Below are 17,400 nucleotides of genomic sequence, written 5' to 3' on the forward strand. Positions count from 1 at the left end.
AAGCATTGCTCTGAGTCTCGCTCGTGTATGAGTGTCACTCATAGCTGACAGGGACGCTGATGCCGGGCCTCCAAGGTCTCCGGCTGTAACCATGGTAACAATAGCACACAGTGACCATTCCCAGCCAAACATTGTGGGGAAGAGGGCTGGGCCCACACCGGATGGGTTTTGTTTCAGCCCCTGCTGTTCACGCCCCCAGGGGTCTCTGTGGCAACCTGCCAGGAACATGGGCCAGCTGCTGTGAAAACGCATGTGTGAGAGTCTGAGTGTGTTTGGCAGTAAATATCAGGCATAACTCTGACGTGTCACTTTGGGGACCCGGCCCCCTCTAGATTGGTGGGCCTGCCCTCCTCTTTCAGTGACCAGTTTCATGAATTGCTCTCTCTTCAGCTGCTGACTCTGGTCTTCATACCCGATAGACTGCTGTTGGTGGCACAGACTCTGAGGTACACACATTCCCACTCTCAGGCCTGACCTTTATAAAATCCTTCCCGCTGTGGGAGCATAGCGTGATTCACCCCTAGGCATCACGTCTGCAGGTTTTAGCCAGTTTCATGCAGGACGCAGTAACACTGGCAGAGCCCAGCTAACACCATCCACGCTAAATGTTTATTATAAAAAGCTGTCGGCACGTAGGCCACACACAAGTGTGCACATCACTGCATAAATACAGTTGTGTCTCTGGTACAGTTTACAGTTTGCTTGTCCTGAAGTCTCCTGTCTGCAGAGTCTGTGTCTGACACACACGCTAATGTCTATGCTACACGCATACCTTTAGCATCTGGGGAACAACGCCACTTCCTGCTCCCCCGGCTGAGCTAGGCTGTGTCTGCTGCAGCTTGTTGATAGCTGCTCAATAAGCTGTTTCTCAAGCCCACATTTTCTCAGAGCAACTTGAAGAGCAGGACACAGTCCACTGACACACCCACAGATAAACTGACAGACACAGAGGCAGGCAGAGAGGAGCCCAGGACATGCAGGACTTGGCAAACTGGAGATACTCTGTAATGAGCTGAGCAGCCCTACAAAAGGCTGCTGATGCACAGGAAGGATCAGCCTCACACACAGAGCTCACATACACTCTACATACACACACACACAGGTGATGGTGTAAATCCAAAGTGAGTCACCCACATGCTCTTGTGTTTGGGAGCTTCTCACAGTCTGTCCTATGTTCACTTCATTACATTTACAGCTCTACTGGGATGCAGTGAGCCGACTCTTATATTACAGCACCTGCAATACCCATTACACAAAATCTGCAAGCTCCACACACTCCATATCGCACACGTTCTGTACTGGACGCATGTAACTCCAGACGCTGTGTACCACGCACATGTAATTCCACCCGCCAGATACTGAGACTCCACGTGCCACATACCTCATACATGTAACTCCACACTCTCAATAACACTCATGTAACTCCACATACAGCATACCGCACACATGTAACTCCACACACTCCCTGTACTTCACAGATTTACGTCCATACCATACACTCTCTTTAGAACATACTGCACTCTGCACATATCACACTGTACATCTCAAGTTGCAGCTGATAAACACAAGGACATGAACACATTTTAACATACATGTGCAAGCACATCCAAGGGCAGATAAACAGCATGAACCTCATCTTTCACCATCACGCCTCTGTTGTACTGGGTACAAAAATAACTTTATACAAATATACATGGCTTGCTTCAGCTCAGTCCAGGATGGGGCACAAGGTGGTGCAGCAGGCCCCAGTGGACAGTCATCAGGGTACAACAGAACCCCATGGGGCAGTACAGTCTCCAGAGTGGGACGGGGCCCCAGAGAACAGTTCCCAGGGTGGGACGGGGCCTCAGAGGACAGTTTCCAGAGTGGGATGGGGCCCCAGAGGACAGTCTCCAGAGTGGACGGGGCCCCAGAGGATAGTTCCCAGTGTGGGACGGGGCCCCAGAGGAGAGTTTCCAGAGTGGGACGGAGCCCCAGAGGATAGTTCCCACTGTGGGACGGGGCCCCAGAGGATAGTTCCCAGTGTGGGACGGGGCCCCAGAGGATAGTTCCCAGTGTGGGACGGGGCCCCAGAGGACAGTTTCCAGAGTGGGACGGAGCCCCAGAGGATAGTTCCCAGTGTGGGACGGGGCCCCAGAGGACAGTCTCCAGAGTGGGACGGGGCCCCAGAGGATAGTTCCCAGTGTGGGACGGGGCCCCAGAGGATAGTTCCCAGTCTGGGACGGGGCCCCAGAGGACAGTCTCCAGAGTGGGACGGGGCCTCAGAGGACAGTCTCCAGAGTGGGATGGGGCCCCAGAGGACAGTATCCAGAGTGGGACGGAGCCCCAGAGGACAGTCTCCAGAGTGGGACGGGGCCCCAGAGGACAGTACACAGCATGGGACGGGGCCCCAGAGGACAGTACACAGCATGGGACGGGGGCCCAGAGGATAGTCATCAGGGAGCAACATAGCCCCTGGTGGAGTACAGTCCCTGGAGTGGGAAAGGGCCTCTGGACAGATCAGGGCATCTAGCTTGGAACAGTTTTCTCTTACATGGCTGTGGGACATAGGTATGTCCATCTAGTTCCACATACATTAACACAAACGCAAATACACACGTTTTAACCCCTCCCCACAATATTCGGGGGGGGGGAGGGGCATCCTTTTATGACTCCACCCATCACACAGTCACTGGTGGGTACTTCTGTTCACTGGTCACACTGGTGGGTGGAGGGAAGGGTGAGTGCAGTGGCTGGTAGCCCCCCTGGGCAGGGTCAAGGAAGGGAGGGGCGGGTGTGGGAGGGGCTGGAGCCAGGGGCTCATGCTGCATGGCATAACCAATGAACTGCGGATGGAGAAACTGCATAGGTGGAGCCTGGGGGCAGCTAACCAGGGAGAAGCCAGCTGGAACGCTGGCATAGACTGTAGGGGGCACTCGTGGCATGGCTGGCTGAAGGGGCGGAGCCTGGCGGGGCCCTGACTGGGCAGAGGAAGAGCTGGAACTGGCGGCAGTGCTGGACTGGCGCGACGAAGAACCGCGGGATGCCCCACCACTCGGCATCATGGGAATGGTCTCTAGCAGCCGCGCCCCAGCCCCACCCGCACCACGCCCCCCTGATGACAGCTCCCGCTTGGGCCGCAGGCAGCGGCAGCAGCACACAGCCACTGCAGATCCAACCAGCACGAAGGCCACGAACACCGAGCCGACGATGAGGAAGGGCACGTAGATGGGCACTGTGGAGAGACAGAGGCGGCCATGTCACCATCACCATGCTCCCTGTCACTGCAGGCTGACACACAGCTCTCTGTGGCCTAATTTCAGATCCTAAGCAATGAACCTTAAACTGAGCCAGTTGAGATTATAGTCATATTTAACTGGATGTAAAAGACATTAGACTGTGTAAACTAGGGCCAATATAGTGCTGGGATGCATGCAGACTATGACAACAACACAGGGTGATTCATAATGCAATATAAAAAATGAATTAATTATAATATAGTGCATTTCTTAAATACTTCACTCATTTATAAGCAATTAATGAAAAATACTTATGGGTATTTGGAGATTAGGATTATTTTAATTACTTTCTAACTAACAGCCTCAGCATAGCAAACTGACCTAGAGCCCCATGAAGCCATAGACCGACATCCAGTTTTCCACAAGAAAACAGTGGAGAATAATCAGGAATACTCAGGAACATTTGGAAAAATTGAGGAATACTCAGGAACACTAAGAAGTACTGCTCTGGATACAGTAATTTCAGTTTCAGGTCTCCAGCAATTTGTGCCTCTTAAAAGTCCACAGCTGGACTGTCCTGAGGTTCTCACTGGTGGCCTCTAAGTTTCAGGAACACGTCCTTAAGTACTGTGTTACCTGGGGGCCCATGAGCACCAAGTGCCACAAGTCTAATGCAAATACCATTAAAAAATCCCATTAGCACCATCATGGAGGAGCTCCTGCTCCAGAACTCCGGGGGTTAACAGAAACACAGCTCCACGTGGGAGGCGTCTGTGAGGTAAGAGGGGCTCTCAAGCATGACATCTTTCAGATTCAGTGGAAAAATACCATGGCCTGGCTGGTCCCAGATCAGATGTACACAGCTAGCATGGCGAACAGGCACATAGTCACACTCAAATACAAGCCCACTGCAGCAGTCTGGTGCCTGTATGGCAAACACAAACTCAGTCTCAGACAAACTATTAGCGATCCAATAAAGCCCCTTGCTGGAGAAGCTCCCGTTTTCATTCAGAAAGCCCTGCTTCCATTCAGGAAGCTTTGCTTCTTTCTCTATCTGCCTCCCTTACTATTCTGACTGAAGTGCTTTCACAGGTGAAAAGGCTGCCAAATTCAAGTTCATGTTACACTCTGCCTGAAGCCCAGGCACAGTATAACCTTAAAAGTTTATGACAAAATCTTGTGTCACCCAGCCGTCGAATTTTACATATAATTTAATGTATTTGATGGCCCCTGTGAAGTGTTGAGCCCCCTCTGCCAGGGTATCTGCCTCTACTACGCCCCTGTGCACACACACCATTATCCCTGAATATAAATTTATACAATTTAAGTACACATCTGTTCAGTAGTGTTAAGTTCAGGTCCAGAAAGTACAAATCCAGACCAAGATTTTGTTTCAAATAACCAGATGAGTACAAAGAGTCACAGAGTATTCAACTGGCTGATTGAAACAAAACCTTGTGGATGTGTGGAATTTCAAGACCTGAACTTTCCACCCCTGCGTATGTTGAATCAAATGTACATAAATCTGTCCGTGAATACATTTCTAACTGCACCTACCACCAGTTTTTGTGAATAATAACTGTGTGGGAAATGCACAGTGTTAAGAAGGGAATAACGGTATCCGTACATCGTACATTGGTTTTCTTTCAGTGAACTTTAACCTTGAAGTGGAGGTTCACGGAAAAAGGTTATATGATTAATTTGTAAAGTTAGGCCGTCCTGCTATTCTGGGCTGCATTGCCGCCGCTTCGCGATTTACGGTTCCCTGTGAGTTTCACAGCGTCACTATTCTGGGGTGTCTCCAGCGCTCGCGAATCGGCGGCAGCGCGCTGCAGTGCGCGTACCCGCGGGTCCCAGTGCGTACAGTGCTGTCACGAGCGCTGGCGCGCACACCACTGCACGAGCTTCTCACTGTTAGAACAAACGCAGTTATTTTTAGCAGCGCTGCACGGTTTGCCATTTGTTACTGCGGCCGGTTATCTGCCTCTCCGCGCCGCCTGCAGCTGTCACTAATAACCAATGGGAAACTTCCAGGGTCAACGTGCAACTGAAACGTTAAAAGCGATCCTCCTGTCATTATCGTCTAATTGACAGATTAATACAGCGGTCACGAGCTTTTCATTCAACCATACAAAACACTTTTTGTAATTAGGTAATCTCATTTTATGAATACTTTGCTACAGAAAATTTATATGCTATACTTCAAGGCAATTTTCACAAATCAGCACCTTACTCCTGGAGGTATATAACTTATATAACTTCTATCTTTAACATGCCTGCCAGGTGTTAAGATGAAGCCACGCCGTCAGCCCACCTGCGCCGCCGTCTTTGTCTTCCTTACTTGCAGTGCCCGGCCCTGCGGCTTGCTTGTCGTCGTCGCAGGTCCCTTGGTCCAGCCGGGCTTCGCTGCTCGCACAGCAATAGCGGAGCTCGCACTTTCCGCAGCAGATGATTGCTTCCTGACCATCGAAGCGCTCCGGGCACTGGAAACCGTCACGCCATGCGCCCTGCGGGTCGTGCCAGCCGTGACAGTACTCGCCGGTGGCCTGCACCTCCATGACCGCCAGCAGGAGAGTCGCGACCACGGTGAGAGACATCAATGAGCCTGTAGTGAGCATAACAGAACCAGCCCCTCGGGTTTGGCTGCGTGACAGCTGTGTGTCAGCCTGCGTGGTCTAACCTTGGAAAATGGACAGCCTGTTTAATGATGGACCGACAAGAGAAAAGTAAAAAGCCGACAGAAAGCATCCGAGAGGAGTGTTCTGTAATCCAAAGTGACCCCTCCCCACAATATTCGGCGCCCTTTGGTTTGCTTAAATAGCTACCCACCGCTGAACAACTTGAAAAGTTTGAAAAACAATTAATTGTGAACAGGAGTGATACGACCAGTGCGTTTTTCCAGATGACTGTGTAGAGCGTGCATTTTTTACAGCAAAGACTCAAACTACCGTTGAAATCAGAATCCATGCAGCCCAAATGAACCAGTACTAGCGCGGAAGTAATGCAGAGCTTGTCCCATGTCTTCCCAAGTAACACACGTCTCATATAACTTTTCCCCGGAGATGCACGGAAGCCAGCTCCGATTTACATGTAATCCATACGCGCCGGGATCTTCTCACGAACTGCTTCTGCTCTGCCCAAGAGACCAACTCATACTGACGTTTTCTTAACTTCTATTCCATATGAATCTTTTCACCATCTCCGAACATATGCAGAATGCGAGAGCTCTACGGCAAACAGTCTTCGAATGCAAAACACGGGGGACACTGGAAATCACAGAGTCGGACAACGAGAATCTCCTGACGGCAGTGGTCCGTGGATAAGACCAGTACCGCAAATGATTCCTTTTCAGTAGAGGGGTGCATCCAGTTGCGCTTGCGCAGTATAAACCCGTAATGTATTTGCCTAGTTAGTCTCAACCAACCAATTGTCAGTGTAAACGACCCTGTTTTGCGGGACCATATAACTTATGAGTTGGTGGAATGTCCCAGTGTACGGAACCCCAGTCCGCTCTAAGTGCTTCAATGTGCGAGCCGAGCTGGACTGCTCCGGGGCACCGTGTGGGAAGTCCGATGATGGGGAGAACAGCGGGGGCGTATGTGGTGCCAAATTACAAGTCATGCCGTTAAGAGGTACAGTATAGTACACGGTAGCAGCCGTGACTAATGACGCTGAAACTCTTATTTCCTACCCCGTGAATTTATTTATAATGTTCCCCATCCAGTGCATTGAATATTCAGGCGGATACCCAGTACATATCACCTCATGTAACATTCTTACATTTTCGTTGGTCACTGTTAAATTACTTCGTTCATACATTTGTCTACTGCTAGATTTAATTAATTCCTTAATCACAGGAATTTGTTCCACACCGGAAAATCCGGTCATGCATCCACTATGTTTACACCAACTGCTTAAAAATTGCCTACACACCCAGCGCACATCCAGAGAAGTATGGTGTTCATAGAAGTCACGGTACAATCCGTTCATGTCGATTCTACGCAGTGGTACAAAACAACTATGGAATAAACTGCAAATAAAAGCCGGGTTAATGTTCCAGTAGAAAAAAATCAGAGCATAATTAACACTACATTTTTAGCAATGCGATTTCAAAGATCACTGTCATAAATTCTTCCGTACGTTTAAAATGAAAAAAAAAAAACCATGAAGTCCATCAAAAGTTTAAGCCTAATAGTGGAGTGGATTTTGTTAGCGGCAGCGCCATCTTCTGGGACTGTCAGACGTTGCGTTTTGTTCCTCTGTGATACACTGATGTCTCCTTCTACTGACTCGGCAATGGATAAGTTAGGTGCCTGAAGAAGTGATATCCAAGAAGACACAGATGAAGTGGATTGGAATCAGGCTTATTTAAAAGCACAAAAACAAAAGATAAACACAACTCCTGCAATATAAATGGCTGATGAGAATGTAAATAGTACATGAATCTCCATAATATGTCTATTAATATTCCAGATATATGCACTAAATGTTTAATTAAAAAAGGAACCCTTCTTCACTGTCTATAGGAATGTCCCAAGATACATAAATTCTGGGAAGATGTTATCAAGTGTTTGTCAGAGCTGTTTAGCGTAAAAATCCCTCTAAAGGTTAAACTCTGTGTGCTTGGAATTTACCCAGTGGGATTTACACAAACACCTCTCCTGGAGCCGACACCTTATCATGGTGGAGGGGTTTGCGTGTTCCAATGATCCCAGGAGCTATGTTGCCCGGGGCTTTATGCCCCTGGTAGGGTCACCCAAGGCAAACAGGTCCTAGGTGAGGAACCAGACGAAGTATGGCTCAGAAGACCCCTAATGATGGACAACATTTTGAATCCACGGTTTCCCTTGCCCGGATGCGGGTCACCGGGGCCGCCCCCTGGAGCCAGGCCTGGGGATGGGGCTTGATGACGAGCACCTGATGGCCAGGCCTACACCCATGGGGATTGGTCGGGCACAGCCTGAACAAGGCACATGGGTTCCCCCTCCAATGGGCTCACCACCCATGGGAGGGGCCATAGGGGTCAGGTGCGATGTGAGTTGGGCAGCGGGCAGAGGTGGTGACCTTGGTGGTCCGATCCTCGGCTGCAGAAGCTAGCTCTAGGGACATGGAATGTCACCTCTCTGATGGGGAAGGAGCCTGAACTGGTGCGTGATGATTGACTTTATAGTTGTGTCGTTGGACTTGCGGCTGCATGTCTTGGACACTCGGGTGAAGAGAGGGGTGGAGCTGTCAACTGATCACTACCTGGTGGTGGGTTGGCTCCGCTGGTGGGGGAGGAAGCCGGCCAGGCCTGGTAGGCCCAAGCGTATAGTGAGGGTCTACTGGGAATGTCTGGAGGAATCCCCTGTCAGAAAGAGTTTCAACTCCTACCTCCGGCAGAACTTCTCCCATATCCCGGGGGAGGAGGGGGACATTGAGTCCGAATGGGCCATGTTCCACGCCTCCATTGTGGAGGCAGCTGACCGGAGCTGCGGCCGTAACGTGGTCGGTGCCTGTCGCGGTGGCAATCCCCGAACCCGCTGGTGGACACTGGCGGTGAGGGATGCCGTCAACCCGAAGAAGGAGTCCTATCAGGCCTTTTTAGCCTGTGGGACTCCAGAGGCAGGTGACGGCTACCGGCAGGCTAAACAGGATGCGGCTTCGGCGGTTGCTGAGGCAAAAACTCGGGTGTGGGAGGAGTTTGGCGAGGCCATGGAAAATGACTTCCGGACAGCTTCGAGGAGATTCTGATCAACCATCCGGCGGCTCAGGGCGGGAAAGCGGTGCGACATCAATACGGTGCGACATGTTTATGGTGGGGATGGTGCGCTGCTGACCTCAACTTGGGACGTTTTGGGTCGATGGAAGGAATACTTTGAAGACCTCCTCAATCCCACCGACACGCCTTCTGATGTGGAAGCAGAGTGTGGGGACTTGGGGGTGGAATCACCTATCTCTGGGACGGAGGTTGCTGATGTGGTTAAAAAGCTCCTCAGTGGCTGGGCCCCGGGGGTGGATGAGATTCGCCCGGAGTTACTCAAGGCTCTGGATGTTGCGGGGCTGTCTTGGTTGACACACATCTGCAGCATCGCGTGGACATCGGGGGCAGTGCCCCTGGACTGGCAGACCGGGGTGGTGGTCCCCCTCTTCAAGAAAGGGGACTAGAGGGTGTGCTCCAACTATAGGGGGATCACACTCCTCAGCCTCCCTGGTAAGGTCTTTTCAGGGGTTCTGTAGAGGAGGGTCCGCCGGATTGTGTGGTTTTCGCCCCGGCCGTGGAGCAGTGGACCAGCTCTATACTCTCCGCAGGGTTTTGGAGGGTTCATGGGAGTTTGCCCAACCAGTCTACATGTGTTTTGTGGACTTGGAGAAGGCATTCGACCATGACCCTCGGGGAGTCCTGTGGGGTGGTGCTCCGGGAGTATGGGGTACCGGGCTTCCTTTTATGGGCTGTTCGGTCCCTGTATGACCGGTGCCAGAGCCTGGTCCGCATGGGTGGCAATAAGTCGTTTCCGGTGAGGGTTGGAATCCGCCAGGGCTGCCCTTTGTCACCGATTCTGTTCATAGTTTTTATGGACAGAATTTCTAGGCGCAGCCAGGGTGTTGAGGGTGTCCGGTTTGGTGACCTCAGGATTAGGTCTCTGCTTTTTGCAGATGATGTGGTTCTCTTGGCTTCATCGGACCGTGACCTTCAGCTCTCACTGGGACAGTTCGCAGCCGAGTGTGAAGCGGCTGGGATGAGAATCAGCATCTCCAAATCTGAGACCATGGTCCTCAGCCAGAAAAGGGCAGAATGCTCTCTCCAGCTTGGGGATGGGGTCCTCTCCCAAGTGGAGGAGTTTAAGTATCCCAGGGTCTTGTTCACAAGTGAGGGAATGATGGAACGGGAGACTGACCAGCGGATCAGTGCGGTGTCAGCGGGTGATGCGGGCGCTGCATCGGTCTGTCATGGTGAAGAATGAGCTGAGCCAAAAGGCAAAGCTCTCGATTTACCAGTCGATCTACGTTCCTACCCTCAGCTATGGTCATGAGCTATGGGTAATGACCGAAAGAATGAGATCGCGAGTGCAAGCGGCCGAAATGAGTTTTCTCCGCAGGGTGGCTGGGCTCTCCCTTAGAGATAGGGTGAGGAGCTCAGTCATTTGGGAGGGACTCAGAGTAGAGCTGCTGCTCCTCCGCATTGAAAGGAGCCAGATGAGGTGGCTCGGGCATCTGGTCAGGATGCCTCCTGGACGCCTCCCTGGTGAGGTGTTCCGGGCATGTCCCACTGGGAGAAGGGAAGACCCAGGACACGCTGGAGTGACTATGTCTCTAGGCTGGCCTGGGAACGCCTCTGGATCCCCCCAGAGGAGCTGGATGAAGTGGCTGGGGAGAGAGAAGTCTGGGCCTCCCTGCTGAGACTGCTGCCCCCGCGACCCGACCTCGGATTAAGCGGGAGATGATGGATGGATGGATGGATGGATGGATTTACACAAACAGAGAAACAGACTAAACTACTATACTTTTACCTACTTCAAGCCAGGAAAGCTATTGCACTATGCTGGAAGAGTATGGATGCCCCTTCCTTGAGACTCTGGATAAAGGAACTTGCAGATTGTACTGGCTTGGAAAGACTAACATACAGTGGTGTGAAAAACTATGATTCCTGATTTCTTATTCTTTTGCATGTTTGTCACACAAAATGTTTCTGATCATCAAACACATTTAACTATTAGTCAAATATAACACAAGTAAACACAAAATGCAGTTTTTAAAATGATGGTTTTTATTATTTAGGGAGAAAAAAAATCCAAACCTGAACCTAATAACTGGTTGGACCACCCTTAGCAGCAATAACTGCAATCAAGCGTTTGCGATAACTTGCAATGAGTCTTTTACAGCGCTCTGGAGGAATTTTGGCCCACTCATCTTTGCAGAATTGTTGTAATTTAGCTTTATTTGAGGGTTTTCTAGCATGAACCGCCTTTTTAAGGTCATGCCATAGCATCTTAATTGGATTCAGGTCAGGACTTTGACTAGGCCATTTTGTGTTTACTTGTGTTATATCTGACTAATAGTTAAATGTGTTTGATGATCAGAAACATTTTGTGTGACAAACATGCAAAAGAATAAGAAATCAGGAATCATAGTTTTTCACACCACTGTATATTGCCATATTGCCAAAGGCAAACGAAAAGACTTTATAAATCTCTGGGAACCATATATGAGCATAGAAACCAGAAACAGGGCTCATCTATAAAGATGTGGAATATTTTATATATTTTTTTTAATTATTTTTGTTCTCTGGCTTTATGGATATTTCTGTTTTGTCATTCTGAAAATTTGACTTGTTTTTATACTTAAGTGTAATTTATACAAGTTTTGTGTGTGTGTGTGTGTGTGTGTGAGTGAGAGAGAGAGAGAGTGAGAGTGTAAGAGTTTGGGTGACCATTTGCAGTATTTGTTGAAATGTTGAGATATCTGTGTTATATAAAAGAAAATTCAATAAAAAAATATGACAAAAAAAACCCATTTTGTTCCAAAGGAGTTGTTGGTAATATTAGACATAATTAATCCGGATATTATTAAGTTCCGTCTGTATGTTTTACTGAGTAATACGTCTGCCCCTACAGCTTTCTTTTTTTCTACTTTTTTATCTAGTTTTTGATTCCTCTTCTCTGCTGAACTCTGGCTCTTTGGAACTTTCTTTCTTTCTTTCTTTCTTAATTAATTAATTAAGAAGGAAATAATGGAATATCCTTTAATAATATCCAAATTAATTTATTAATCAATTAAGTAATTAATGAATCTGGATATTATCAAAGAATATTCCTTTCTTTCCTTCTTAATTAATTAATCTAGATATTAAACTTAAACTCAAAGCGGCAGGTATTTTAGGTACCGTAGCGACCTGGATTGATAACTGGTTAACAGATAGGAAACAGCGAGTAGTTATAAGAGGCACAATGTCACAGTGGACTTGCGTTCATAGTGGGGTACTGCAGGGTTCGATTTTAGGACCACTATTGTTCCTAATTTACATAAATGATATGGATACCAATATATACAGTAAACTGGTGAAATTTGCAGATGACACCAAGGTGGGTGGTGTAGCAGATACTGAATTAGCGGCTCAACAGCTACAGCGGGATCTTGATTTAATTAGTGACTGGGCCGATACCTGGCAGATGAAATTTAACGTCGATAAATGTAAGGTACTTCATCTAGGGAGCAGAAATATAAAGTACAGGTATTTCATGGGTGTCACTGAAATAAAGGTAGCTGATCATGAGAAAGACCTTGGTGAATATGTTGATGCTTCCATGTCCCCGTGTGGGGAAGCAATAAAAAAGGCCAATAGGATGTTGGGGTATATCTCCAGGTGTGTGGAGTTTAAGTCAAGGGAGGTAATGCTAAGATTATACAATTCCTTGGTGAGACCTCACCTAGAATATTGTGTGCAGGTTTGGTCACCATATCTTAAAAAGGACATTGTGGCCTTAGAAAAGGTGCAGCGTAGGGCCACAAAAATGATTCCTGATGTTAGAGGAATGTCATACGAGGAACGGTTACTTGAGCTAAATCTGTTCAGTCTCAAGCAAAGGAGACTGAGGGGGGACATGATCCAGGTATATAAGATTCTAACAGGTTTGGATGCTGTTCAACCAAATAGTTACTTCAGCATTAGTTTAAATACACGAACTCGTGGCCATAGGTGGAAATTAGCGGGAGAACATTTCAAGCTGGATTTAAGGAAGCACTTCTTTACACAGCGCGTAGTCAGAGTATGGAATAGCCTTCCTGATAATGTAGTGCAAGCTGAATCCTTGGGTTCCTTTAAATCAGAGCTAGATAAGATTTTAACGACTCTGAGCTATTAGTTTAGTTCTCCCCAAGCGAGCTTGATGGGCCGAATGGCCTCCTCTCGTTTGTATAGTTCTTATGTTCTTATATATAGTATTAAAGAAAATTTTTCATTCATGCATTCATTTTATAATAGCTTACCCTTGTCAATCGCCTTGGAGTGACTTCGGAGTGATATTGCTATTCTGTATTTTGTCTTGTCTTACTACACTGAATTTGTCCGTTATTTGAACTGCTGTGAGGCGCCGCGCCGTGATAAAACTACATATCCCAGCGCGCTCAGCGCGCACCGGGGCGTGGCCTGTGATAATCGTGGCAAGCGACCAAACTAGCGGCGCGAATCGTCGAACACCGGCGCCAGAGAGCAGCGAGATGGGAGTCAGCAGGTGAATGTGCTGATGTCGCTTCCGCTCCTATGACAGTGGTCCTCTAAACTTTAACACGGTATGTATGACATTAAAGCACATTAATCCGCTGCATAGGGCCTAGCGCGATTAGCGTGTTAAAGTCTATAAGTGTTTCACGGATGCGCTGTAAACGCGCGGTATTTTTATACTGGCAGAAAGGCTCCTTCCAGCTACATGTACATGGCTTTAATGCGGTATGAAAACTTAATGTTTTCAAATGGGAATATTAATAAACCGGCTATAACTCTGCATTGTTCTATTTTAGGTGGGGAATCTTGCGTGAGTAGATGTCGTTTAGGAAGGCGACTCGGTCCGTCCACGGTCCCGGCAAACGACCAGCCCGGCAGAGGAAGCCGCCCAGACCGAAGCTGGACTGGGTGGTATGTTTATGTGCCTGTGGCGTCCAGGTTATGGGCTGCCGTCCCGTGATTGCTTGCACGTTAGTTTTCCTTGTCCCATTTGGTCCTGCTTGATGCTTTTGACGGATTGGTGTAAATCAGGGGTCACCAACACCAGGATGGCCGCAAGGACTACATGAGTCGCCCGCGGACCCTAGCACAACTAAAATTAAATTTTATCCTGTTGCTATTCTTTTAACCACATTTGCATGTATATATATTTGAAAATGTCAATATCTAAAAAAAACAGCATTTAAAACATGTTAAAATGTAAAATAAATGAAGTTTAGGTAAATTTAGGAGGGTGTTTCAAACTGCAAGGTAGCCCTTCGTATGGCTCAGTACTCATGAAGTAGCTCTCAGTTTCAAAAAGGTTGGTGACCCCTGGTGTAAATGATCATGTTATTAAATATATTGCAGTGTTTGCGTCTCTGACCTGATGCCTGTGAAGGTTCCACTTTAACTGCTGCTGTCTGCTTTGCTGTGAAGTTTTCCTCTGATTCAGATGCCTTCTCAGTCACTGCGTGTTGATTACATGTGGTGTTTCTCATCAGAGCACCGTCCATGACCTCACTGTGCACCAGGCCACACCTGAAGAGCTGGTCAGTACCCCTGCGGCCTGTGCTGATTGGCTTGCTCTGCTCATGTGACCCCTATGCTCAGTGTCTGAACGCCATCTGTGCTCACAGTCACGACGCCATGAGCTGCATCGCTCCAGACACCAGGAGTCAGCGCAGCGGGAGCTCAGGCAGAGGGTGCTGAGGACCAGTGGGGTGGGTCAGGCTCATACCTCTAGCCCAGCGGTACTCTGAGTCACTGTGTGTGTGCCCTAAACCTCATCTCCCCTGCAGGCGAGCTCTGAGCAGGACCGGCTGCAGGATGTTCTGGCCAAGTCCGATCACATGATGGCGATGGTGAAAGATTTATTTGGGGATGCTCCTCCCAGGCAGACCGGTACCCTTCCATCCTAGTGCTTTGGATTCCCACCCCTCCGGTTCTGCTCTGACCCCATCCCCTGCTGGCTCTCAGGCTTCCCAAGTGTGACCATGGCCCTGGACTGCGAGCCTGCCTCTGAGCCGGTGCTGCTGCTGGATCCGTCAGGAACAGGAGGCCATGGACTGGAGCCGCTGGCTCGTGACGTGGCTGTGAGCAGGTCTGTCTGTAATGCGAGGTTCACATGGCTGTGTTGAACCTCCAGGTCTCATGTTGCCTTCTGACCCTATGTCTGTGGACTACTGCAGGTGTCCTGTCCAAGATCTGTGTCATGGCCGACCTCTCAGCCCTGATGCCCCGGGTGTGTCTCTCAGCTGCCCCCAGAGCCCCTCTGTGCCCCAATGTGGTATGTGCCCTCAGTGCTGTTCTGTGCTGTTTTCCCAGCTGAGCCCTGCCTCACCCCCCCCCCCCCCCCCCATCTGCAGCCCTCAACGCCACCCCTGTGGTCCAGAAGCTGTTGCCACAGGTTCCCCCGGACAAGGATGACCCCACTGCTTCCCTGGTGTCATGTGTATTGAACATGGGGCCTGTTTCTCCAACGCCAGGTAATTGCTGCTCCATGCTGGTGGACAGGCCTGGCTGTTAACTGGCAATAGCCACCAGCTGGTTTGTTCCTGTGCAGGGAAGAGGACCAGCAGGGGGCAGTGTGCCAACTTCTCCAGGTTGAGCAGCTCAGACATGCGCTCCTCAAGTGGAGGCTGCTCCAGTCTGGAGGTGCTGCAGGCCAGGCTGAAGAAGATGGAACTGCAGCTGGACTCCTTGGGCCCTTCTGCTTCAAGGGCTTCTGAGGACCAGCAAGGGGATGCCACCCTAAGTGGATTCTCCACAGCGCTGGTGGCCATCTTGGGCCGCCTGGTCCAACACCTCTGCAGGGTACAGACTGTGTGCGTCTGTGTGTGCAGACACCCAGAGAGGGGGTCTTCCCTGTCAGTGACAGCGATGTACCCGTTTGCCCAGAGCCATGAGGAGGTGCAGAAGGAGGTTACAATAAGGAGGCGTCTGGAGGAGCAGCTCGGAGAGCAACAGCAGCTGATTGATGCTCTTACTGCAGAATCTCTCCTGCTTCATCGGGACAACACCACTCTGCAGGTAGGTCTGGGTACCGCAACTTCCTCCTTGTTACCAGGGGATCTGCACAGCACTAAGCAGTCTGATGCTCTGTCTGACTACAGAAGCATGTGAAAGATCTGGACAAGCGCCTGGGTACACTGGTGCTGGCACTGGAAGAACGGGGTAGAATGGGGCCTGAAGCTGAGCCCAGAACTTGTCTCCATGGCCGTGAAGACACCTGCACAGATGCGCACAGATTGCAGTTGAGCAGTGCTGTGTCTCCTGAGAAGGACCTGCGAGAGGTGTCATCTCCATTCCCAGCAGTACTGCTTTCACCCCCCCGCCAGACTGACAGCTGCTCCTCCCACACTGAAGGTAAGTGCTACAGCCTGCTTTAGGGAGGGGGGGGTGCTGAGTTTCTCAGTGGAGTTCAGCTGAGAACCTGGTGCCCCCTACAGGATAGCTGTTGATTCGAAGCAGCTGCTCTGCTAAATGACTGAGTTCTCCTCCTTTGCTTTTTATTTTAGTGGCAATAGGTGAGCTGCTGCAGTACCAGGCCACATCCAGTGTGGGGTGTCAGGAGGTAGTGGAATATGACGAGTCCATGGCTTCCAGCTGCTCATTCATGAGCTTGCCTTGCCATGGCTTTGCCCACAGCTCCACCTCCAAGCTGGACCCGGTGCCACTGCAGCTCAGGCAGGCGTCACAGCAGAATCCGCTGATGCCAGCCCCGAGTGTGGCTGGTAGGACTGCACAGCGCCCAGCACAGGTCTGATATGTTCTGTCAGTCAATCAGCTGGGAACCTTTCAATGGGGAGACGTTTCACCATTGGCCTGTATTAATGTGCATCTTGCCAAAAGGAGGGACACTCTGTGGAACAGCAGCTCCTGGAGTTGAACAGGCGCAGTGTGGAGGCACGAAGCAGACTGCTCTTGCTCATTGAGGAGCAGAGGCAGGCCATCGGGGGTGGGGTTTCTCCCTGCATCTCTCCCATCCCCTCTGCGAGGCCCCCTGGGGTATCCACCTTGCTGCCTGTGCCTGAAGCAGAGCCGTAGGTGTGTGGCCCATCCAGAGACTGTTAGCACCGGGGGCAGGGCCAGACACTTTCTGGTGTTGGATAGAGTACTGGCTGGCTTTCAGATTCACAGCAGGGTGCTCTGGCTGGGAGAACCACTGGATTATTAACCTATAGACCCAGTGACAGGGTGCGGTAGCTGTGTCAGGGCGGATGCAGGGTGCCGTCTATGGTGACCTTCTTCCCCTCTACAGGCTCTCCAGGAGGATGGGGCAGGCTGGGCCACCAGGCAGTGCCGCGCTGTAGAGGATGACCCTGCTGGCTTGATGACCACAGGAGCTTGTTCATAGCACTTACTGTACAGTCATGATTAAATGTTTTACTGGCAAATTCTGTTCTCTGTAGTTTAATATATGCCTCACCAAGATATTATGGCCATGCTGGTTCTTGGCTGTTGCATGTCTCCTTTTTGTACCATCCTGTCGTCCTCAAG

General features: G+C 49.9%; 2 protein-coding genes across 4 annotated transcripts; one reads left to right on the forward strand and one right to left on the reverse strand.

The window, feature by feature from the left end:
* Positions 1 to 587: 587 nt before the first annotated feature.
* LOC125740199 (protein shisa-2) lies at positions 588 to 14,543 on the reverse strand. 3 transcript variants are annotated; one of them, XM_049011077.1, is made up of 3 exons: positions 14,285 to 14,543; positions 5,533 to 7,531; positions 588 to 3,214 (listed from the first exon to the last, which is right to left on the reverse strand). In XM_049011077.1, exons 2-3 carry the CDS (start codon positions 5,834 to 5,836, stop codon positions 2,661 to 2,663), a joined length of 858 nt encoding a protein of 285 aa, XP_048867034.1. In that variant the 5' UTR covers positions 5,837 to 7,531; positions 14,285 to 14,543; the 3' UTR covers positions 588 to 2,660. The 3 variants fall into 3 exon arrangements, with proteins under 3 accessions (XP_048867034.1, XP_048867033.1, XP_048867032.1); XM_049011076.1 differs by lacking the exon at positions 14,285 to 14,543 and adding an exon at positions 13,185 to 13,258; XM_049011075.1 differs by lacking the exon at positions 14,285 to 14,543 and having other exon boundaries at positions 5,533 to 7,806.
* On the forward strand, positions 13,340 to 17,299 carry spice1 (spindle and centriole associated protein 1). Its single transcript, XM_049011072.1, has 14 exons — positions 13,340 to 13,487; positions 13,716 to 13,830; positions 14,403 to 14,450; positions 14,538 to 14,621; positions 14,700 to 14,802; positions 14,878 to 15,001; positions 15,090 to 15,187; positions 15,267 to 15,386; positions 15,464 to 15,714; positions 15,799 to 15,930; positions 16,014 to 16,266; positions 16,419 to 16,660; positions 16,753 to 16,947; positions 17,162 to 17,299. Exons 2-13 carry the CDS (start codon positions 13,738 to 13,740, stop codon positions 16,945 to 16,947), a joined length of 1,743 nt encoding a protein of 580 aa, XP_048867029.1. The 5' UTR covers positions 13,340 to 13,487; positions 13,716 to 13,737; the 3' UTR covers positions 17,162 to 17,299.
* Positions 17,300 to 17,400: the final 101 nt, after the last annotated feature.

The sequence above is a fragment of the Brienomyrus brachyistius genome, chromosome 4 (assembly GCF_023856365.1).
Source record: "Brienomyrus brachyistius isolate T26 chromosome 4, BBRACH_0.4, whole genome shotgun sequence".
Classification (NCBI taxonomy): domain Eukaryota; kingdom Metazoa; phylum Chordata; class Actinopteri; order Osteoglossiformes; family Mormyridae; genus Brienomyrus; species Brienomyrus brachyistius.

Excerpts from the sequence above, each read along its gene's own strand:
- spice1 (XM_049011072.1), top strand. The coding sequence starts at position 13,738 with ATGTCGTTTAGGAAGGCGACTCGGTCCGTCCACGGTCCCGGCAAACGA. Across the intron at positions 14,803-14,877 it reads TGCTCCTCCCAGGCAGACCG|GCTTCCCAAGTGTGACCATG; the intron begins GTACCCTTCCAT and ends GCTGGCTCTCAG. Across the intron at positions 16,661-16,752 it reads CTGCACAGCGCCCAGCACAG|GAGGGACACTCTGTGGAACA; the intron begins GTCTGATATGTT and ends TCTTGCCAAAAG.
- LOC125740199 (XM_049011077.1), bottom strand. The coding sequence starts at position 5,836 with ATGCTCACTACAGGCTCATTGATGTCTCTCACCGTGGTCGCGACTCTC. Across the intron at positions 3,215-5,532 it reads AGACAAAGACGGCGGCGCAG|TGCCCATCTACGTGCCCTTC; the intron begins GTGGGCTGACGG and ends GTCTCTCCACAG.